General features: G+C 40.1%; 1 protein-coding gene across 1 annotated transcript in view; it reads left to right on the forward strand.

The window, feature by feature from the left end:
* Window positions 1-24,589, forward strand: part of LOC141173622 (mucin-2-like) — a 212,298-nt gene that overhangs the window by 43,744 nt on the left and 143,965 nt on the right. The window contains exons 6-13 of the mRNA XM_073657923.1: window positions 7,567-7,783; window positions 7,882-8,007; window positions 13,266-13,383; window positions 13,796-13,934; window positions 15,814-15,918; window positions 16,329-16,398; window positions 17,523-17,660; window positions 19,609-19,773. Coding sequence (XP_073514024.1) covers window positions 7,567-7,783; window positions 7,882-8,007; window positions 13,266-13,383; window positions 13,796-13,934; window positions 15,814-15,918; window positions 16,329-16,398; window positions 17,523-17,660; window positions 19,609-19,773 — 1,078 coding nt within the window. The remainder of the gene's footprint in view (window positions 1-7,566; window positions 7,784-7,881; window positions 8,008-13,265; window positions 13,384-13,795; window positions 13,935-15,813; window positions 15,919-16,328; window positions 16,399-17,522; window positions 17,661-19,608; window positions 19,774-24,589) is intronic.

Genomic DNA, 24,589 nt, shown 5'->3' on the forward strand with positions numbered 1-24,589 from the left:
AGTGAGCTTCCCACTGCAACTTATGCTTCATGTCCATGTGCCGGTTCATGCATGAAGTACTCAAACTATGTATTTTTTGGCCTCTACTTAGCTTTTGTTGACAAATGTTACAGATAACATGAGTTGGGTCATCTTTATCTATCTGAAAAAATGCCCAGGCTATGCAAGGCTTAGCACCCATGCGACCTGAAGAGCCACCACGACTTGTGGTGAGAGGCAGAGTTGTGTTTGAGGATGCAGTTGTTGACGTGCTTCCAGTACTACATCTCTCTCCAGGAAGGCGCAACCTGACCTCGTCGTCACTAGAATTCTCCTCCACCTCCTCTGCTGACCTCATCTCTTGGCTGACTGTGAGTTGACAGTAAGTGGGATCTCCAACCTCATCATCATCACCCTGTGTGTTATCACACCAGTCGTTCTCAGAGCCAACCTGTTCCTGCCCTGACAAAAAACTAAAGATGTCGCTCCAATCAGGTATTTGAGTCTCATCATCGTCTTCCTCATTGTCTCCACCAACAGGAGTTACAGTTTGGGAATGAGGGTCTACATTATGGTCAGAACCTTCTGCGTCTGGTCCTGGATCCGACTCATAAAGATTCTGGGCATCAGTGCAGATCATTTCCTCGTCTGGATTCACAGAAGCGCTGGAGCCGACCTCTGATTCCCAGGCTATAGTATGAGTAAACAGCTCTGCAGACTCAACCATCTGTTCTACCTCAAACTCAGATGGGCAGCTGGAGATTTGGGAGCTGTGAGGAAGCAAGTGCGATTGGGGTGACACCTCTGAGGACTGGAGTATTTGTGATGTTGAAGTTGATGTGGAGGAGAGCCCACTTAAAGGAGCACTTGATATCCGTTGAAGCACCTGCTGTTTTTGTGCCTCATCTGGAATTTGTAGCGATTGGCGTGGCCGTAAGAAAGGGATCTTATCACATTGTCCGCTAAAAGAAGTAGACATTTTAGTTTGGCTGGAAGATGGTCTTTCTTCTGCAGATGTTACTGTTGCTTTAACACCTACCCCACGGACACAACCTTTTTTCCCCTTCCCAACACGCCTATTCCCCTTTCCACCAGCAGCAGGCCTTTTTCCACTCATTTTGGTGGTTAACTAATTCACAACTCTGGAGTTGTTTGCACAAAAAAACAATGGATGGGAAACGAGCAGAGCTGAGTGGCCAAACTGTGGTATTAGGCCAAAACTATTGGCTGGGTTAGATGCAGAAAAAAAATATATTCAATTTGCAACCTGATGGAGGTCAGTATAGATGGACTAATAGACCAAGTCCCACACACTGCTAGAAGCCCAAATATTTTTTCAGAGCTAGATGCAGATAAAAATTATTTTTAATTTGCAACCTGATGGAGGTCAGTATAGATGGACTAATAGAACAAGTCCCACACACTGCTAGAAGCCCAAATATTTTTTCAGAGCTAGATGCAGATAAAAATTATTTTTAATTTGCAACCTGGTGGAGGTCAGTATAGATGGACTGATAGAACAAGTCCCACACACTGCTAGAAGCCCAAATATTTTTTCAGAGCTAGATGCAGAAAAAAAATATATTCAATTTGCAACCTGATGGAGGTCAGTATAGATGGACTAATAGAACAAGTCCACACACTGCTAGAAGCCCAAATATTTTTTCAAAGCTAGATGCAGAAAAAAATTATATTCAATTTGAAATCTGGTGGAGGTCAGTATAGATGGACTAATAGAACAAGTCCCACACACTGCTAGAAGCCCAAATATTTTTTCAGAGCTAGATGCAGATAAAAATTATTTTTAATTTGCAACCTGATGGAGGTCAGTATAGATGGACTAATAGACCAAGTCCCACACACTGCTAGAAGCCCAAATATTTTTTCAGAGCTAGATGCAGAAAAAAATTATATTCAATTTGCAACGTGGTGGAGGTCAGTATAGATGGACTAATAGAACAAGTCCCACACACTGCTAGAAGCCCAAATATTTTTTCAGAGCTAGATGTAGAAAAAAATTATATTCAATTTGCAACCTAATGGAGGACAGTATAGATGGACTAATAGACCAAGTCCCACACACTGCTAAAAACCCAAATATTTTTTCAGAGCTAGATGCAGATAAAAATTATTTTTAATTTGCAGCCTGATGGAGGTCAGTATAGATGGACTAATAGACCAAGTCCCACACACTGCTAGAAGCCCAAATATTTTTTCAGAGCTAGATGCAGATAAAAATTATTTTTAATTTGCAACCTGGTGGAGGTCAGTATAGATGGACTGATAGAACAAGTCCCACACACTGCTAGAAGCCCAAATATTTTTTCAGAGCTAGATGCAGAAAAAAAATATATTCAATTTGCAACCTGATGGAGGTCAGTATAGATGGACTAATAGAACAAGTCCACACACTGCTAGAAGCCCAAATATTTTTTCAAAGCTAGATGCAGAAAAAAATTATATTCAATTTGAAATCTGGTGGAGGTCAGTATAGATGGACTAATAGAACAAGTCCCACACACTGCTAGAAGCCCAAATATTTTTTCAGAGCTAGATGCAGATAAAAATTATTTTTAATTTGCAACCTGATGGAGGTCAGTATAGATGGACTAATAGACCAAGTCCCACACACTGCTAGAAGCCCAAATATTTTTTCAGAGCTAGATGCAGAAAAAAATTATATTCAATTTGCAACGTGGTGGAGGTCAGTATAGATGGACTAATAGAACAAGTCCCACACACTGCTAGAAGCCCAAATATTTTTTCAGAGCTAGATGTAGAAAAAAATTATATTCAATTTGCAACCTAATGGAGGACAGTATAGATGGACTAATAGACCAAGTCCCACACACTGCTAGAAACCCAAATATTTTTTCAGAGCTAGATGCAGATAAAAATTATTTTTAATTTGCAGCCTGATGGAGGTCAGTATAGATGGACTAATAGACCAAGTCCCACACACTGCTAGAAGCCCAAATATTTTTTCAGAGCTAGATGCAGATAAAAATTATTTTTAATTTGCAACCTGATGGAGGTCAGTATAGATGGACTAATAGACCAAGTCCCACACACTGCTAGAAGCCCAAATATTTTTTCAGAGCTAGATGCAGAAAAAAATTATATTCAATTTGCAACGTGGTGGAGGTCAGTATAGATGGACTAATAGAACAAGTCCCACACACTGCTAGAAGGCCAAATATTTTTTCAGAGCTAGATGCAGATAAAAATTATTTTTAATTTGCAACCTGATGGAGGTCAGTATAGATGGACTAATAGAACAAGTCCCACACACTGCTAGAAGCCCAAATATTTTTTCAGAGCTAGATGCAGAAAAAAATTATATTCAATTTGCAACCTAATGGAGGTCAGTATAGATGGACTAATAGACCAAGTCCCACACACTGCTAGAAGCCCAAATATTTTTTCAGAGCTATATACAGATAAAAATTATTTTTAATTTGCAACCTGATGGAGGTCAGTATAGATGGACTAATAGACCAAGTCCCACACACTGCTAGAAGCCCAAATATTTTTTCAGAGCTAGATGCAGAAAAAAATTATATTGAATTTGCAACCTGATGGAGGTCAGTATAGATGGACTAATAGACCAAGTCCCACACACTGCTAGAAGCCCAAATATTTTTTCAGAGCTAGATGCAGATAAAATTATTTTTAATTTGCAACCTGATGGAGGTCAGTATAGATGGACTAATAGACCAAGTCCCACACATTGCTAGAAGCCCAAATATTTTTTCAGAGCTAGATGCAGAAAAAAATTATATTCAATTTGCAACCTGATGGAGGTCAGTATAGATGGACTAATAGAACAAGTCCCACACACTGCTAGAAGCCCAAATATTTTTTCAGAGCTAGATGCAGATAAAAATTATTTTTAATTTGCAACCTGATGGAGGTCAGTATAGATGGACTAATAGAACAAGTCCCACACACTGCTAGAAGCCCAAATATTTTTTCAGAGCTAGATGCAGAAAAAAATTATATTCAATTTGCAACCTGATGGAGGTCAGTATAGATGGACTAATAGAACAAGTCCCACACACTGCTAGAAGCCCAAATATTTTTTCAGAGCTAGATGCAGATAAAAATTATTTTTAATTTGCAGCCTGATGGAGGTCAGTATAGATGGACTAATAGACCAAGTCCCACACACTGCTAGAAGCCCAAATATTTTTTCAGAGCTAGATGCAGATAAAAATTATTTTTAATTTGCAACCTGATGGAGGTCAGTATAGATGGACTAATAGACCAAGTCCCACACACTGCTAGAAGCCCAAATATTTTTTCAGAGCTAGATGCAGAAAAAAATTATATTCAATTTGCAACGTGGTGGAGGTCAGTATAGATGGACTAATAGAAAAAATCCCAAACACTGCTAGAAGGCCATATATTTTTTCAGAGCTAGATGCAGATAAAAATTATTTTTAATTTGCATCCTGATGGAGGTCAGTATAGATGGACTAATAGAACAAGTCCCACACACTGCTAGAAGCCCAAATATTTTTTCAGAGCTAGATGCAGAAAAAAATTATATTCAATTTGCAACCTAATGGAGGTCAGTATAGATGGACTAATAGACCAAGTCCCACACACTGCTAGAAGCCCAAATATTTTTTCAGAGCTATATACAGATAGAAATTATTTTTAATTTGCAACCTGATGGAGGTCAGTATAGATGGACTAATAGACCAAGTCCCACACACTGCTAGAAGCCCAAATATTTTTTCAGAGCTAGATGCAGAAAAAAATTATATTGAATTTGCAACCTGATGGAGGTCAGTATAGATGGACTAATAGACCAAGTCCCACACACTGCTAGAAGCCCAAATATTTTTTCAGAGCTATATGCAGATAAAATTATTTTTAATTTGCAACCTGATGGAGGTCAGTATAGATGGACTAATAGACCAAGTCCCACACACTGCTAGAAGCCCAAATATTTTTTCAGAGCTAGATGCAGAAAAAAATTATATTCAATTTGCAACCTGATGGAGGTCAGTATAGATGGACTAATAGAACAAGTCCCACACACTGCTAGAAGCCCAAATATTTTTTCAGAGCTAGATGCAGATAAAAATTATTTTTAATTTGCAACCTGATGGAGGTCAGTATAGATGGACTAATAGAACAAGTCCCACACACTGCTAGAAGCCCAAATATTTTTTCAGAGCTAGATGCAGAAAAAAATTATATTCAATTTGCAACCTGATGGAGGTCAGTATAGATGGACTAATAGAACAAGTCCCACACACTGCTAGAAGGCCAAATATTTTTTCAGAGCTAGATGCAGATAAAAAATATTTTTAATTTGCAACCTGATGGAGGTCAGTATAGATGGACTAATAGAACAAGTCCCACACACTGCTAGAAGCCCAAATATTTTTTCAGAGCTAGATGCAGAAAAAAATTATATTCAATTTGCAACCTGATGGAGGTCAGTATAGATGGACTAATAGAACAAGTCCCACACACTGCTAGAAGCCCAAATATTTTTTCAGAGCTAGATGCAGAAAAAAATTATATTGAATTTGCAACCTGATGGAGGTCAGTATAGATGGACTAATAGAACAAGTCCCACACACTGCTAGAAGCCCAAATATTTTTTCAGAGCTAGATGCAGAAAAAAATTATATTCAATTTGCAACCTGGTGGAGGTCAGTATAGATGGACTAATAGAACAAGTCCCACACACTGCTAGAAGCCCAAATAGTTTTTCAGAGCTAGATGCAGATAAAAATTATTTTTAATTTGCAACCTGGTGGAGGTCAGTATAGATGGACTAATAGACCAAGTCCCACACACTGCTAGAAGCCCAAATATTTTTTCAGAGCTAGATGCAGAAAAAAATTATATTCAATTTGCAACCTGATGGAGGTCAGTATAGATGGACTAATAGAATGATGCTATGCCCAAAAGGTTTTACTTCGTTGGGTGCAGTAAAAAAATTGTATTCTATACACAGGTGGTGTAGCTTGCAACACAGATAGGCTACTCCACTGACTAACACACTCTGCAATAGGACAAAAAGGATTAGCTTTGCTAGATTTAGCCAAATGCTGTGAAAAAAACTTGCACAGCACTGGCACAGACCTGCCTGGCAAAACCTGATAGGAACTGATGTAACTTAGTCCTGAAAAGGACTGCAATTACAATTAGTCTTTACTCCCAACCTATCTATTTAAGTGCACAGACCTGCCTGATAAAAGTCGTAGGAAATGCTGTAACCTAGTCCTTAAAAGGACTGCAATCACAACTATTCCCTACTCCCAAGCTATCTGTAGATTTGTGCGAAAATTGGCTTGAAATTAACAAGGTATAGCGCACACAGCAACAGTGAGAAAATGGTGGTGACGGGGAAAATGGCTGGGTCTTATAGGGCAAGGACATGTGACATACACTGCCAATGACACATGCCCTTGCTTGTGTGAAAAAAGCACTTCGCTCCGTGTGTGCGCTGCTGATAGGCTGACAGACTGCACCTCCCCACTGTAAATGCGGGAAAGATAAAAAAAAATGGAGATCTTCATTATTCCTGCAGAGATCCATCCCCTGCCCCTCCCCCCGCCCCGCTGTACACTCAAATTAACATTAATTTTCAGCATTGCTGAGAAAAAATCCAGTTATGATTTTGGTGCACGAACAGTTATCGAACATAACCTCGAACAGCCGAATTTTTTTCAAATTGTTCGTGTTCGCCGAACGGCTTGAACACCGCCCAAAACAGCTCGAATTTGAGATTGGCGAACAGTTCGAGTCGAACAATGCTCATCTCTAATTGTGAGAAATACAGAGAATGCTGCTGGCTACAGATGTACTATTGAAGAAAGAGTGCCAGCAGACTATTGCAACAGAGACTGTTTCAAGGTAAGGTAGGTGCTGATGATGAGTGTAGCAGCAGGACTTACAGTATGCAATGCATCACAACTGCAAGTTAAGTGCCACAATTGCAAGCTCACTATTCTTGGTTATGTCAGTTATCAAAGTCTGTTCAAGACAATCTGTTGTCTGTTAAAGGAAACCTGTCATATTATACATGCAGTCCGTTCTGTGGCCAGCACAGTATAGAGAGGGAGAAGCTGAGCAGAATGCTATGTAAATTTGTTGGGAAAGATTCAGTATAACTAGTAATTTTTTGATTTTAATCTCTGGAGTTTATATATATATATGAGTCTAGTGGGCGGACCTACTAGTGATTTACTGTTACCTGTCCATGAACAGTCATACAGGGAAGACTGTCAATCATTGAATAAGACCACCCAGTAGACTCATATCCATAAAAACGCCAGGGATTTCTATGAAAAAAATTAAAGGTTTACTGAAACAACTCCCACAAAAATGTACATCAATCGGCCGCTCCTGCTCTATAACATCCTGACTGCAGATACCATTTTCAACATGAAAGGTTCCCTTAGCACTATTGTAGTAAGGGAAAACCAAAGAAAACCAACCTTTTCACATGGCTTCTGTTTCCATATGTGAGAACAGTTGGATAGTTGGATCCCAACTATAGAATGATAGATATTTTAAGTTGTTCGGCTTGATTTATGTACTTTAGTGTCTTCCCTTCAGCGTTCAGAATGCGAAGAACATCTTCACCAAGATGCATTTTCTGACTGTATGAAACTTCTGAATCTTGAGCCCTATGTCAAGGCCTGTATGATTGACATGTGTTCGTGTGATGATTCTCAAGACACCTTCTGCCTGTGTAGCTCCATCACAGAATATTCTCGACAATGCTCTCATGCCGGAGGACGTCCAGGAAACTGGAGAACCATTGACTTCTGTCGTAAGCTTCCGATAGGCAACGATAGATAAAATACGTAACATTTGGATAAATAATGTGGAGCTAGATTCTTCTATTTACTTGTTATTTATGTTTTCCAGCTAAACAATGCCCCGCTAATATGATTTACCAAGAAAGTGCCTCCCCTTGCAAAAACTCCTGTTCCCATTTTGAGACACACAAATTGTGTGAGGAGCATTACATGGATGGCTGCTTTTGTCCTGAAGGTAAGTTGTGTTTGGTGAATATCACAATTGGTTAGTTTATTTAATTGACCTCTATGCAATGTATGTGTTATTATAGATCAAAGCTTTATAAGCAGTTAAAAAGGCTATAACTGGTGAGATGCCCCCAATTTCTTAGTGAGGTGGAATATGCTTTCCATGGAGTCAGTAGAATAGCTTTCCCATTCCTGTGACATTCCAGCACTGAAGAAGGAGATACAACTCAGATTGTCACAGGAATAAGAAGTTGCAAGTAAATTTTCTTGTTGTTGGCGAAACTAAGGGGAACCTGTCATGTCATTTGTCCTATCTAAACTGGCCCCAATGCGTTGTTAATGATACCATGTACATCCCTAACATGCTTTTTTCATTAAAATCGGCGCTTTTATCCTTTGTAAAAAGCATTTCGTAGAGTTATATCTTACCTGCCCATTTAGTCATAGGGATGTGCTTCATGGCATTCAGTCAGGCCTGTCGCCGCCCACGCCATTTTAATTTTTTTCACTGGGTTTGCTTTGACGTTACTATTTTCATTGGTTAAATCCCACTCTTGCGCACTGTGTATTGGCCAGCCGCGGCTCCCTGCACATGCTCAGTGGAGCTGTGTGTAGCTCCATAGTTTCACTGACTGTGTGCCCACTCGCAGGGAGCTGCGCGTCACGGCAATTCACACTTCGCAAGTGCGGCTCCCAATACAGACTGCGCAAGCGCATGATTTAAGCAGTGGTTTTCATCTTGGAACTTTGCCATGCATGCCATTTTTGCCATGTCTCTTTCTTATGGTAAAGTCATGAATACTGACCTTAACTGAGGCAAGTGAGGCCTGCAGTTCTTTAGATGTTGTTGTGGGGTCTTTTGTGAACTCTTGGATGAGTCGTCGCTGCGCTTTTGGGGTAATTTTGGTAGGCCAGCAACTCCTGGGAAGGTTCACCACTGTTCCATGTTTTCGCCATTTGTGGATAATGGCTCTCGCTGAGTTTCACTGAAGTCCCAAAGCTTTAGAAATTGCTTTATAACTTTTTCCAGACTGATAGATTTCAATTACTTTTTTTCTCATTTGTTCCTGAATTTCTTTGGATTGCAGCATGATGTCTAGCTTTTGAGGATCTTTTGGTCTACTTCACTTTGTCAGGCAGGTCCTATTTAGGCGACTTCTTGATTGAGAACAGGTATGGCAGTAATCAGGCCTGTCTGTGGCTGGGGAAATTGAAATCAGCTTCCCAAAGATGTGATAAACCACAGTTGATTTATGCTTTAAGAGGGGCGTGGGGGGGGGGGGGGGGTAATCACTTTTTCACACAGGGCCCTGTAGGTTTGGATTTATTGTTCCCTTAATAATGAAGACCTTCACTTAAAAACTGCATTTCGAGTTTACTTGTGTTATCTTTGTGACGCACCCCCTGGGCCGCGTGGAGAACCCGGAACCGGGCCTTTTTGTGGATGCTGGGGGTTGTAGTCACTGCGGCGACCCGGTCCCGTGGCTCAGGGTGGTCAAACCAGTGGAAGTCTATTTATGTGGTTTTTATGATTAAATGTCCGACTACGCCACCCGTGGATTGCGGTCAGGATGAACCGCCGCTGCAGGGCAGACCGCTGAGGCTGGTGTTGTGGGTGCAGCAGAGTGTAGTACAACTCCCCACGGGAGGAGTATAGCCTCAGGGCAGTGTAGAGTGATGATGGTGGTTGTGGTGCGGGGCGTCCCAGTACTAGTAGTGCTGAAGCGGTGAGAAAGCACAGAGACAAGGTGTTGCAGTTCAGGTTCTTTACTCACAGTTCTCATCCAGGTCACTTGTGCACAGGTAGGACCGCCTGAGCCGTGCTGCGTCCACCAGGCAGGGGGCTCGAGCAATTCCGGAGTGTGGCACAGGACTCCCTTCTCTCTTTTCGTCAGCCGTGCCCCACCAGTGACACTACTTCTGTCCAGCTGCCTCGGGTCTTCTCCTGGGAGGACTGGGTGTCCACTTCGCTGACGCTATGTGGTGTGCCTTCCTAGTAGGTGTAGTGAGGGGTCGCACCAGTAAATGATCACGACCACCGGTTCTTGGTTAAGGATTAGTCACCTCCACCAACTTGGGATCCGGTACCCTGTTCTGCCAACCCGTCACCCGTAATCTCCTGGGTCGTTAGGGTTCGTTCTGCCTTCGTGTCTCTGGGCCTCTCTTGGTGTTCTGTTCCTTCTTACTTTCCTTTCTGTTCTCCTCTCTTCTCTCGGGCCCCGGCCTCTACTCTAGGCCTGGCCCTGGAGCAGAGCTCCTGCAGAGCCTCTCCTCACAGACTGCACTCCTTCTCTGCACGACTGAACTCTCCTCCCGTTCTAAGATGGTGCCCACCTCTTATACCTCCCTCTCTGTGTATGAGCCCAGGTGACTTGCAACCAATGGGCTCCTACCTATGCCCAGAAACCGTCCCCTCCTGCTCCTACATCACTGAGTTTTCCTCCCCCCTCCCCACTCCAGCCAGGGACATGGTCTGTCGTGCCTGCATTACTGTACTAATGGGAGCACCGTTGAGCTGTCCCCTGGAAATGGGGTGTGTGTGATGCATGCAGCTAACTGAGTCCCGGTCCACACACCATCCTTACCCTGGAGTGGGATATCACACCTCTGGTTGAGGTGCAATACCTCTGTAGCGACCGAACCCTCGGGGCGCTACATTTGTCTAATATTTAAATTTGTTTTGTGATCTAAAACATTTAAGTGTGACAAACATGCAAAAGAACAAGACATCAGGAAGGGGGCAAACACTTTTTCACAGCGGGTGAAATAAGTATCGAACACATCACCAATTTTCTAAGTAAATATATTTCTAAAGGTGCTATTGACATGAAATTCTTACCAGATGTCGATAACAACCCATCCAATCCACACAGACAAAGTAATCAAACCATAGATGTCCATAAATTAAGTTGTGCAATAATGAGAAATGACAGATGGAAAAAGTATTGAAAACGCTTACTGAAATGTAATTAATACTTTGTACAAAGTCTTTGTTGGTGATGACAGCTCCTGTATGGAGAAACTAGTGTCATATATTCCTCAGTTGTGATTTATCCACTATTCCCATTATTCCACAAAAACACTCTTCAAGTCCTGAGCTTCTGTGGGCTCCTTCTATGAACTTTGCGAGTTAGTTCCTTCCATAAATTTTCTTTTGGATTCAGGTCAGGTGATTGGCTGGGACATTCTAGCAGCTTTATTTTCTTTCTCTGAAACTAATGGAGCGTTTCCTTGGCTGTGTGTTTGGGATCATTGTCTGCTGAAATGTCCATCATCGTTTAATCGTTTCATCTTCATCATCCATTTTTAGCAAGATTTTTATCAAGGATGTCTCGGTACATTAGTGCATTCATCCTTCCTTCAATCATATGAAGTTTTTCAGTGCCGTGTGCTGAAAACGAACTTCACACCATGATGTTCCCACCTCCAAACTTCACTGTTGGTATGGTGTTTTGGGGTGATATGCAGTGGCTTTTGGTTTCCAAACATGGTGTGTATTATGGCATCGAAAAAGTTACATTTTGGTCTCATTTGACTGGATTATATTCTTCTAGTATTTCACAGGCTTGTCTAAATGTTGTTACTTTAACTTTAAAAGTGCTTGAACATGCATTTTGTTCAGAAATGGTGTCTTGCATAGTGAGCGTGCATACAGGTCATATATGTTGAGTGCATTATTTACTGTTTTTTTTTAAACAATTGTACCTGCTAATTCCAGGTGGTCTTTCTGTAGCTCTCCACGGGTGGTCCTTGGCTCTTGAACAACTCTTCTGATAATTCTTTTCACTCCTCTGTCTGAAATCTTGTGGAGAGCAAATGGTTATGGCGGTTTATGGTGAAATTATGTTCTTTCCACTTCCTTATTATTGCTCCAACAGTGCTCACTGGAACCTTAAGTAGTTTAGAAATTCTTCTGTAACCAATGTCATTGGTATGTTTTGCAACAATAAGGTTGAGAAGGTCTTGAGTCAGCTCACTAGTTTTAACTATCGTGAGATGTTTTTTGTGTGGCACCTTGGTAATGAGACATTTTATAGGCCATCATTTGAACCAGCTGATATTATTTTTCACTAACTGGCAGGATTGCTTTCTAATTATTGATAAATTTCAGCTGGTGTCATGACTTTCCATGGCTTTTTGCGCCTCTCTTTTTTCATTTGTTCAATACTTTTTCGCTGTGTCATTTCTCATTATTACACATAACTTAATTTATGGACATCTATGGTTTCCCTGGGTGAATTGGATGGCAAAATCCAAGGCAAAAGGGCCAACAAGTGCTAAGCATCTCTGGGAACTCCTTCAAGATTGTTGGAAGACCATTTCCGGTGACTACCTCTTGAAGCTCATCAAGAGAATGCCAAGAGTGTGCAAAGCAGTCATCAAAGCAAAAGGTGGCTACTTTGAAGAACCTAGAATATAAGACATATTTTCAATTGTTTCACTCTTTTTTGTTAAGTATATAATTCCACCCACATGTGTTAATTCATAGTTTTGATGCCTTCAGTGTGAATGTACAATTTTCATAGTCATGAAAATACAGAAAAATCTTTAAATGAGAAGGTGTGTCCAAACTTTTGGTCTGTACTGTATAAAAACTCATTAAGAAAGGAGAAAAAGCACTACAAAAGGTTGGCCATGTCAGCTGATACAGTATATAAGATGAAACATTAATGAAAATGCGCACAGCTTTAAACTATCATAAACACAATGGTCAAATTTGTATATAGCATAAACTGTACATCATGATGTAAGTGCATTATACTAAAACAAACACTCAAGCACGTTAATATGCATTGGAAAAACAACCACAACAACAGACACATGTGTCACATATAAAAGACATCATAGTTATAAGTGTCCTAGCTGTTATAAGGAATTATTGACATGCATTGCATGAATTCATACCCATGGGTAAGGTAGATATCTGTGCTAGTAATGAGGTCCACCCAAAGAACAGTTCCCAACGCGCGTTTCGCAATTCTGTATATCTTCAGAGGTGAGAGAACAGATTAGGTTACCATGTCTCAAATCGATAAGTAAAATGTGAATAACTTAGACAACTTCAAAATTTAACATTTAGAAAGTAGAACATGGCACTTCTAACATTGTAGCATAGTTTCTACCATTGCTTCCTCTGTGCTACTTCACAATATGAGAATTTTATTTTATTGCCATATGTTTCTCAAATAAAAGTCAATAAAAGCACACAGTAACAGATTAAGATTGATTTTATATGCTGAGTGAGTTTCTTTTTAATAACCTTAGGTACAGTGCATGATGATTACACTGAGAGGGGCTGCGTACCAGTTGGCGAGTGTCATTGCAAACACCAAGGAAAACTCTATTCTCCTGGAGAATCAGTTCTAAACGATTGTGATAAATGGTTAGTTATTACATTTAATTTCCAGTAACAGTTTTGTTAATTACATTGAATGGTCTGTTTAATATTTTATATTGGAAAATAAACATAGCAGCTGGAGAGATCCTTAAAATTCCAGAAAGTCTAAAATTTTGTAGGACAGGTGCAATGACTTTATAACACTGGTTTGACACACATGCCATACAGAAAAGAACACATAAAATAGTAATATACATTGGCATAGTTAAAGGGTTTTATATTATCATTATTTATTGGATATTTTTTTCTTTTACAATGATGAAGTTGTTTTTTCTTCCAATTGGAAATACCCTTAAACGTAGTTTTCCCTTTTATTGGAGAGTGACCTTTGGTTGATATGTCGGACATTTGCTTCCAGTTTTGTATATGTAATAACTTGAAATTTCTTCTTTTGCAGTCACTGTGTTGCTGGAAGATGGAGTTGCACAGATCTTCCCTGCCCTAAAGTTTGCTCCATTGAAGGGGGGGCACATTTTACCACTTTTGATGGAAAAACGTATAGTTTTCATGGGAATTGTCTCTATGTACTGCTTAAGGCAAGGAGTATTCTATTAATTTCAAGGGAAATTTACATGCAGGGGTTATATAATAAAATTATTCATATATACTGCACTAGTTAGTTATGGAGACTTAATAAATAGTAATATTGGAAGATAAAGAATTGTTTAATTCCACATAAACACTCACAAGACAAGGGCTTATGTAATAATGTTATCAGAAATGTCCATTAAAATCATAGAAAAGGGATTCTGTGGAGGAAGTGTGTCTGGTCACCCCTTCTATCATGTCCCACCTGCGTATACACTTGCATATTTAAATGCATATTCACATTGTTTCTGAACCATTACTGATTAATAGATTAATGGAAAAAAATTCTAATGCTTTTTATTTATTTATTTTACAAATAAATTACTGGGATATTTATACATTTACCAATAAAGAAGAAGAGTTTAATTTATATTTTTAGGCAGAGAAAATTCTCCTATATCTAACAATGCTGCCTGAGTCTCACTGTTACTGTTTCTGCTTTCCATGCTAGAAGTTATGAGTTTTGATAAATAACTAAAATAAAATCAAATAAACAAACATATAAAAGCTTCGATGAAACCCCCCCCCCAATAACTAAATATATAAAAACATCAACTGGGCATAAACCAATGTTGAGACGGCCTATCCTCCTCCCATCAGTTGTATCCTGGCTCTGCCTAGTAATTTAGTGTCATTCAAGTTATCGGCAATTCACCGAAAAAGACATCAAAACCCAAAAACATCACAGAAGAAACATCATATTTACCATTACCGATGATCTTTTTTTTGTAACATGTTTAGGATTTGATGCCCTTTACAGTGACTTGCTTTTAATCTTAGTGTAGGAGCTGACAAGATATTGAGGACTCTTCACGTGGGTTGCAAACTTTTGTATTTGTACCAAAATATCAACTAAGACCTCATGTGATTTTTCATCTTTGCAGGATGTAGATGATCCTGTAATATTGGTGGGGTGGAAATAGGGTGTTTTTATTTGTAGGGTGCACCTTCTCTAATATTAAGGGTTTGAAAAATAGTCTTTTAACTAGCATGCTGTACTATCGTGTGACTGTCGCCCTGTACAAGCCTTATTTGTTTGCATCTATAATAATAGGCAGCCACCCCCTCTATGGATGGTAGGTGTATGAGTGTTTTTTTCATTAGTATTTTGCACCTGTGCTACATCAGTCTTTAATCCCACGGATCTGTTGCATCCTGCAGTGCATTAGTATCCTGACTTGGTATTAGTATGGCCTTTTTTTCTGTTGATTTTTTTTCCCCATTCAAGTTAACGGGATAGAGCTGGAATGACAAGCACCGGCACTATCATAAGTACAGAGCTGTGCCTGCTGAACACAGAAAAGACCCTACAGTCCGTTGATTGTCACAAAGGCCAGAAGTCAGACTCCCCATCTGTTCTAAGGATAAGCCATCAATCCCAGAAATCCCCTTTATGTTTAATGTGCTACTCCTCAGCTAAATTATGTACAATGTAATCTACATGTAATAACACACACCCCTTGATGAAGCTAGGGTGAAACGCAAAAGACAATAGTCTTTACCATTAACATGTAAGTGCTTTGCTATTGTTCATTTTTGGACATTTGTTTTTCTATCGGTGTACAAAATATAGTTACTGGAAAACATGTTCCATATATAAATTTATAGGCACTGGAAATCAAATTTTGATACTAAATAATACATATTTTCTTGAATGTTCACTTTTATACATGTGGTTCTCCACGATGTTACTCTGCTTTTTTACCTCTAGTGTTTTAGTGTTTTAAAGCTATGTTTTATGAGACTGTGCACCATATTTTTCATTGATGCTAATCATGTAGCAATATATGTAATATATGCAGCTAACGTCATCTGTTCTTCTTTCAGGGAAGCAGAATAAATTTTATCTTGGGAAAGCTAATACCTTGCGGTTCCTCGGAGAGAGAGACTTGCCTTAAGTCTGTTATATTAGTCACAGACAGCAAGAATAGTGTGGGTATATTCCAAAAAAATAGCATAACAAATCCTAAACTGCGTGCACCTGAAAAAATAGAAAAATGTGTTGGAAATATTTAATCTATTTTATACTAAAGGGATTAAAAAATAGGACTTAAGTATAGAATCATAGCTTTATAATATGTGCCCAAGCACTTCGGGTGGAAATTTTTATTTTCATCTCTCGTCAATAGGATCTATGCACTTGTATAGTCCATTTAGACAAGGCCAAATTTCAAACTTATGACTCCTGAAATCACAATATTGAGTATAACGTATAAGAACAAAGCAGATTTTTTTTTGTTGCCAATTTAATAAAAGTTTCTGCTATTTAGAATATGTTTTAGACTACAATAGAAACAAATCTTTGTGTTCAGTCCACCAGACTAACTCCTAAATTTATGTAGGTTGTGCAGATCAAAACAGGCGGAATTGTTTCACTGAATGGTCTAAAGGTTACGCTGCCTTATGTCACAGGTACAGTCTCCAAAATATGTTATGTACATGTACGTATATTACAGCAGATACAGTAAGATGTGCACAATGCCTAAAAATCACTCGAAGTTTTGAAGAATGCGCTTAAAAGTTTGAAGAAGTGCTAAAAGGACACTCTGGGCATGGCGTAGGGATTCCAAAACCAGCAAAAAAAAAACCTACTTATGTTACGGTGAGCCTCCTCGATGCATTTTCTAGGCATAAAATATGGCATCACAGATACACTTTTATGTTCCTTTAAAAAAAAGTTGATAGGTGGTTTGGGAGAAAAATAAATGACTAGACTGATGGCATCATTAATAACCTACATTGTGCATAAAAAATTATGAAAAATGTGGCTGATCTGCGCTTCTGGTTTCGTATCCAAAATAAAAGTCCAATATGTGGTATAAGAGTGTCAATGTGGTTTTATTCTCGACACGTTTTGAAGTTAACAAACTTCTTCAGGAGAACCACAAGAGTCTCCTGAAGAAGTTTGTTAACTGGGAAACGTGTCGAGAGCAAAAATGCATTGATACCCTTATACCGCATGCTGGACTTTTATTGTGCATACTAAATCAACATCGCAGATCACTCACATATTCCACAATTTTAATACTACGTTGAACCTCCCAACCTGTGGATCTGCAGCAGCTGGATTATCTCTTTTCTAAAGCTTAAATAGTGTTGTGTTAGCAGTTGCCGCTTTTCCTTATACACTGGTATATTGGACCCTATTGCGATTATACTGTCCCCACAACTTATTCAGCATTGTGCATAAAGAAGCAGAGTCAGTGATTCAAGCCCCCATTTAGATTAGAAGGTTATTGGCAAAACCATCGTTCAGCCGGCAGCTATCTCCTCCTTCTTTCCCATACACACGAGCGCTCACTCAGTTGGGCACTCTTGTGTTGTCTATGAATCCGGGAGAACTAAAGGATTGACAGTTCAAAATTGGACATGCAAGATCCTTAACTCCACCGACAATTAATTGTCTGGGGACCCCCACACACTGATATTAGACTGTTGGCTGTCATTATTGGTGGGTTCGGACAAAATTATCTTAATTTGTATGGGAGGGTTTTGCAATTTCAAGTGAATTATGCAGATTTTTGTTTCCTTCACAGCCAACTTTTCAATACTACAACCATCTGCACACTATATCATTGTTCAAACTGCATATGGCCTCCAAATGCAAATTCAACTATTACCCAAAATGCAGCTGTACATCAGAATGGAAAAAACTTCCAAAGAACAACTACAAGGTCAGTTAAATTTTAGTCGAAATGAACACAAGTATTAAATAGATTGTCTTTATGCTTAATGATATTTTAAGCACTGCCGCTGAATACTTAGAATTATTAGTGTTGAGCGAGTATGTTCTGTCCAAGTATGCTCGGCCGAGCTCCGAGTATTTACAGCTGCTCGGTGATATGGTTGAATCACTCCCATGTGCATGATTTGCAACTGTTTGACAGTTTTATTACATGTGAGGAATGTCTATTTCTTACACATTCCTAACATGTAATAAAGCTGTCAAACAGTTGCAAATCATGCACACGGGAGCGATTCAAACATATCACCGAGCAGCTATAAATACTCGGAGCTCGCCCGAGCATACTCGGACAGAACATACTCGCTCAAAACTAAGAATTATATGTTACACATATTAAAACAGTAAACGCTCCATATAAAAATATTATATAGCACTGTGTGCTTACAATTGCTCATTTTGCCCTTCTACCCAGTTAATTCTGCTCTTTTCCATTAGGTCTATGACATCACATGATTGATTAAAAACAAACTAGTTGACTCCTTCTAAGCTCTATGCAGAAACAGGAAGTCTCTTTTCTCTGCATGAGTCATGAGTCACTGCAAAAGTCCCTGGCAGGGGGAGGAGGGAGTTTCTGGGTTAGGAGTTGAAGAAGGGGATGATATGTAGGGAAAATAGACTTTCTGTTTCTACATAGAGCAGAGGAAAGAGAAGAATTCATTTGGTAGAAATGCAAAATGAGCAATTGTAAGTACACAGTGCTATATAATATGATGTTTTCAATATACTAAGAGGATAAAAACTTTGATGGGAGTGCTTTGTTTAAAGCAAACTTGAATATTTTCAGTTTATTGTCATATTATGTGATTACAATTTTATTTTAGTTATTTGTGGTGCAAAAATATGTATACACCATAAAAGAACACCCCCAACAAATTATAATTGACCTATAGCAATGGACAAATTTCAGGTTGACACCATTGCTGTTTCTTATGCGTAATGTGTACCTTTGGGGAAGAACATCCTTTTACTAGTCTGTACCATACTAGGGTGGCAGCAGTGGCCCAAGGGTGTTCTGTGACGCTTCTATAGTAGGTAGAAAATGAGTGCTGTGCCTCTTGGTTCCGTAAAAGAGGCTAGAGAGGCATCAGGATGGAGCCAACATTTTTTAAGCCCCATATACTGCAATAAAAGGCTTAATCTTACATTTCATATTTTTATATTTTTCTTAATTTTTGTCCAGCTAGAAAAAAAAGGCTTGTTAATGTGTGTAAAGAGCAAAAGATGCAAGTTACTCATACACCTTAATTAAGAAATTTGACTTGATATCGAAAAATGAGGGCTAGTCCCAATGTCTGGCACCTCCACTTACGTCTTTGTTTCAAAACAGATGCAAATTGTCTCTTCAGAGAAGAAGAGGACTAAAACGCTTGTGCCACCTATAGGAAGTAGCAATCCTAAAAGTCAATATTGACCCTTTAACGAGCCTTGTCACATGACTTAGGATAAAAGCCAGAACCAGATGAGAGCTTCCTTTGTCTCCCTACCTTGAAGTCATGAAGGGTGTTGGCTCTGTGGCTCATTTCAGTAGCCAACCCAGTCATCTTCTCTATCTGTACATCAGATATAAGTTGCGAAAGAGGCTGGCAAGGCTATTGAAATTACCCCGTCAGTCAACACCCTTCATTTGTGACACTAAAGTCCAGACAATTGGTAGCCTATGGATAATTACTTATTGATAAGTACAAAAGTTAATAAAATTTATTGTCATTAGTAGCAAAATAATTAACAAATAACAACAGAAGCACAAGACTAAAATTTCACCCATTATTACAGATAGATTTATTTAATATATTTACATATTATGAATAGCAACATCATTTGATAGTATTAGGCATATGGATATTGACCATGACAATTTTTTTCCATTTATGATAAAGGTCTTTGTGGGAATTTCAACACTAAGGAAGGAGATGACTTTACAGCATCTGGAGGTCTGGTTGAAGCCACAGCCTCAGTCTTTGCCAACACATGGAAGTCCATGGCCAATTGTCATGATATTTCGGACTGGTTGGATGATCCATGCAGTGCTAGCATTGAAAACAGTAAGAAGAAATTATTTTGTTTAAAGGGAACCTGTCATGTCCAGAAACGCTGAAGGATATGACAGGTATACAGGTAATCTGCAGGTAAATAGCGTTGAGATGTGTCACCGAGGGGGATATAGGGGACTCGGTACCCGGGCCTTTTACCTTGCTTAGGATGTCACGGCAGTCGGCTCCCGGGCCCGTACTCTGGGGTCTCTCTTGAAAAAGGGATTTTTAGTGTATGGTTTGTTTTGTGACGCCACCTGTGGTTTCCGGTAATGGTTACCGGCGCTGCTGCAGACCTCCGGGGGTGATGAAATGGCAGCTGGGATGTTTTTGCTCCCCACTTGCGGAGTGGACTCCCGGGGCAGAGTTGATGGAAGGGATGCAGGTGAGAGATGGCCAGGTCAAGGGGAATGACGGACACGCACACAGGGGGTTCGCTTCAGTACCTTTACTGGTGTAGACGGCAGGTACAGTCCAGGGTACTTGATAGGAAGGGTGCACTTCAGGACTTCTGATCCGTGTCTCCCACTCTCTAAGCTTCTGGCCAGCCTGAAACTTGGTCTAGCTTCCGTGTTGTGTTGCTCTCTCACCTGACCGCTTGGTAGTAGGACCTTTCTTTGGCAACAACTATCCCTGGATGCCGGGGCCTTCGTGGTTCCTAGTCTGGTTATTGCTGGAAGCTTCAGGATGACCAGGGGTCTGGAAGCCTCCTGGTAAGCCGGTAGTCCCTACTGGGTATAGAGGACCCTGTAGGCGCGGACCCGGTGTCCGGTTTGTGTCTTGTAGTGAGCCTATGATGCTGGTCTGCCCCTTCAACTCCTCTCTCCTCTTTGCCTCCGGCCACACTTGGGGCCCTCAATACAGCAGCAGACGTGCTGCTTCTTCACTGGTCTCAGCGCCAGCACGCGCTCTCACTTTCTGCCTAACTCCACCCTCCATATATATATCCATAACAGGGCTCCCTCTGGTGGTATGAGTTGGAAGGGTGGAGGTGTCTGCATGTAATGAGGGCCTCTTGTGGAGAAGTCCATCCATGCACCCTTTTTGGGCCTGTGGTGCCTGTGGTAGCAGGGTGCCCCATAAACACTGGTCATCTGGCTTACTACAACAGCGTCTACTGGGAAAAAATGTAGTCACAACTCCATGCAACTGATTGCTTCGAGTCATTGGGACAGTAACAGTCACTGCTCATTGCACAATGAATGTGCTGTAATCTCCACTACCCATTGATTGACATCCAGCCCTTCAGTATATAGGTGTATTCTGAATGTCAATCAATGGGCTGTGGAGCTGCACTCGCTATGTAGAGAGCGAGAACTGTAATCACTCCCTGCACTGCCCCAATGACTGAAAGTGAGCGGCTGCAGGGAGGAAATAAATTCATTTTCTCCCTGCAGCTGCTCGTTCAGTAAGCCGGCTATTAAGAATTTAAATGCTATTTACCTGCAGATTATATACAGTACAGCCCAAAAGTTTGGACACATCTTCTCATTTAAAGATTTTTCTGTATTTTCATGACTATGACAATTGTACATTCACACCGAAGGCATCAAAACTATGAATTAACACATGTGGAATTATATACTTAACAAAAAAGTGTGAAACAACTGAAAATATGTCTTATATTCTAGGTTCTTCAAAGTAGCCACCTTTTGGTTTGATGACTGCTTTGCACACTCTTGGTATTCTCTTGATGAGCTTCAAGAGGTAGTCACCGGAAATGGTTTTCACTTCACAGGTGTGCCCTGTCAGGTTTAATAAGTGGGATTTCTTGCCTTATAAATGGGGTTGGGACCATCAGTTGTATTGTGCAGAAGTCTGGTGGATACACAGCTGATAGTCCTACTGAATAGACTGTTAGAATTTGTATTATGGCAAGAAAAAAGCAGCTAAGTAAAGAAAAATGAGTGGCTATCATTACTTTAAGAAATGAAGGTCAGTCAGTCCGAAAAATTGGGAAAACTTTGAAAGTGTCCCCAAGTGCAGTTGCAAAAACCATCAAGCGCTACAAAGAAACTGGCTCACATGTGGACTGCCCCAGGAAAGGAAGACCAAGAGTCACCTCTGCTTCTGAGGATAAGTTTATCTGAGTCACCAGTCTCAGAAATCGCAGGTTAACAGCAGCTCAGATTAGAGACCAGGTCAATGCCACACAGAGTTCTAGCAGCAGACACATGTCTTCAACAACTGTTAAGAGGAGACTTTGTGCAGCAGGCCTTCATGGTAAAATAGCTGCTAGGAAACCACTGTTAAGGACAGGCAACAAGCAGAAGAGACTTGTTTGGGCTAAAGAACACAAGGAATGGACATTAGACCAGTGGAAATCTGTGCTTTGGTCTGATGAGTCCAAATTTGAGATCTCTGGTTCCAACCACCGTGTCTTTGTGCGACACAGAAAAGTTGAACGGATGGACTCTACATGCCTGGTTCCCACCGTGAAGCATGGAGGAGGCGGTGTGATGGTGTGGGGGTGTTTTGCTGGTGACACTGTTGGGGATTTATTCAAAATTGAAGGCATACTGAACCAGCATGGCTACCACAGCATCTTGCAGCGGCATGCTATTCCATCCGGTTTGCGTTTAGTTGGACCATCATTTATTTTTCAACAGGACAATGACTCCAAACACACCTCCAGGCTGTGTAAGGGCTATTTGAGCAAGAAGGAGAGTGATAGGGGGCTACGCCAGATGACCTGGCCTCCACAGTCACCAGACCTGAACCCAATCGAGATGGTTTGGGGTGAGCTGGACCGCAGAGTGAAGGCAAAAGGGCCAACAAGTGCTAAGTATCTCTGGGAACTCCTTCAAGATTGTTGGAAGACCATTTCCAGTGACTACCTCTTGAAGCTCATCAAGAGAATGCCAAGAGTGTGCAAAGCAGTCATCAAAGCAAAAGGTGGCTACTTTGAAGAACCTAGAATATAAGACATATTTTCAGTTGTTTCACACTTTTTTGTTAAGTATATAACTCCACATGTGTGAATGTACAATTTTCATAGTCATGAAAATACAGAAAAATCTTTAAATGAAAGGGTGTGTCCAAACTTTTGGTCTGTACTGTATATATTCAGATAAATAGCGTTTCTGGTTTGACAGGTCCCCTTTTATAAAAGCTTATTTTGTGACCATTACACATGACCATACACAGGAGTGAATGAATTGAGATTACTATCAAAGAATCTGTGATGATGAGGAGACCGGTTTTAATTTAGATGTAGAGTATAGTTCCAGGCCTAGGTTTACAAAGATCATTGAAAATATCTCTGCACTATCCTTTCATATAGTTGAACACTGTGATCAGATAGGAGATAGAGGAGGTGGAACAGAAGCTGTTATCAGAAGTAGCATCTTGGGAATTAACTCTGCTGGAGATGCACTGACACTGTCTGCACTGTCTGGTCCTGAAACAGAACTGCTCAGTTTCACGCCCATTTGACACTGGACCAGGGAGACAACCCAGTTGTCAATTTATACATTTGTTCACAAACTGGGCAACAAAACAAACAAGATTTGAATATGGGGAACTATTGGAGGAAAAAATACTCTGCGGTGGTCAGGATAAGTCATTATAGCGGTCTGGCAGGACGTAGAGCAAAAAGAAAGAAAACAAATACAGTCAGAGAAGACATGGCCTGTGAGTTTCTGGTTTTAATATTTGTACTGTATATTTCCTGTGACTCCTTCTCATCAACAGCCCTATAGTAATAATAATCTGCAGAGTGTCTATGTAGACCTGATATTTGAACACTAGATAGTCACTGTGTGGTGGCAATATTTATAATGATTATACTTACAGGCCTATAGTTTCCCAGCTCACTTTTTGACCCCTTTTTGAATAGTGGCACCACTTTTGCTATGTGCCAGTCTCTATCCTTAGAGAATCCTTAAATATGAGAAATAATGGTCTGTTTATCATAATACTTAATTCCTGAAGAATTCGGGGGTGTATGCCATCCAGAACTTGTTATTTATCTTAGTGTTTTTGAGATGGCAGGTCTCTAGAGGCTTTTCTCTGCCCCACTACCCATGACTGACAGGTCTCTCCGTATATGTATGTATAGGAACTAGTCATCAGTCATGCATAGTCCTTGGGTTTTCAAAGTACGTTTGCTCAATACTCTTAAATATAATGCAGCTGGTGTCTGATTCATGCTGCCCATGGTTTGGGCAGCATGAATTAGCTGACGGGTTCCCTTTAATTGAGAATTTATGGTAAGTTAAACATGTCATCTGTCATTTGATTTTGATTGATTAAATACTGCAGAAAAGAAGGCATTTTAATTAATGGATTGAACTTTTCCCCTTCCGCATTATTACCAGTTTATATGTGAGGTGGCGGACACTATCTTTCTTAAAGGGAATCTGTCTGCAGTTTTTTTTCTACCTCATCTGAGAGCAACCTGATGTAGGTAAAGAGAAGCTGAATCCAATGATTTATCACTTAGTTTACTGACTGCAGCCGTTCTGACACAATTAGAGTTTTTAGATTTACCAATACAGCAGAGCTGAGGAAGCTAACCCCTCCCACACCAGGCTCTGTACCTACAATGTCCATAGACAGTGAGGTGCCTATCACAGGAGGGGGCGTGTCAGACCAGGAGGCATAAGCTGCTGTGTACCAGCAATGATAAGCTCCTGGTGCTAAAACAACCATTGCAAGCAAACAAAACAGGGAGCTTGATAAGAAAGGAATTTCTGAAATCTGTGTTTTAACCCCTACAGCATTCTGTTGTCAGATTACATAGGAAAAACCTGGTAAAAGATTTCTACCTTCTTTTGGCACTGATTCTCTCCCTCCCAATTTGTATATTCTTTTTATTCAAAATGCT

The sequence above is a fragment of the Phyllobates terribilis genome, unplaced genomic scaffold (genome assembly GCF_046119375.1).
Source record: "Phyllobates terribilis strain yellow unplaced genomic scaffold, ASM4611937v1 Scaffold_13__5_contigs__length_258822181, whole genome shotgun sequence".
Taxonomy (NCBI): domain Eukaryota; kingdom Metazoa; phylum Chordata; class Amphibia; order Anura; family Dendrobatidae; genus Phyllobates; species Phyllobates terribilis.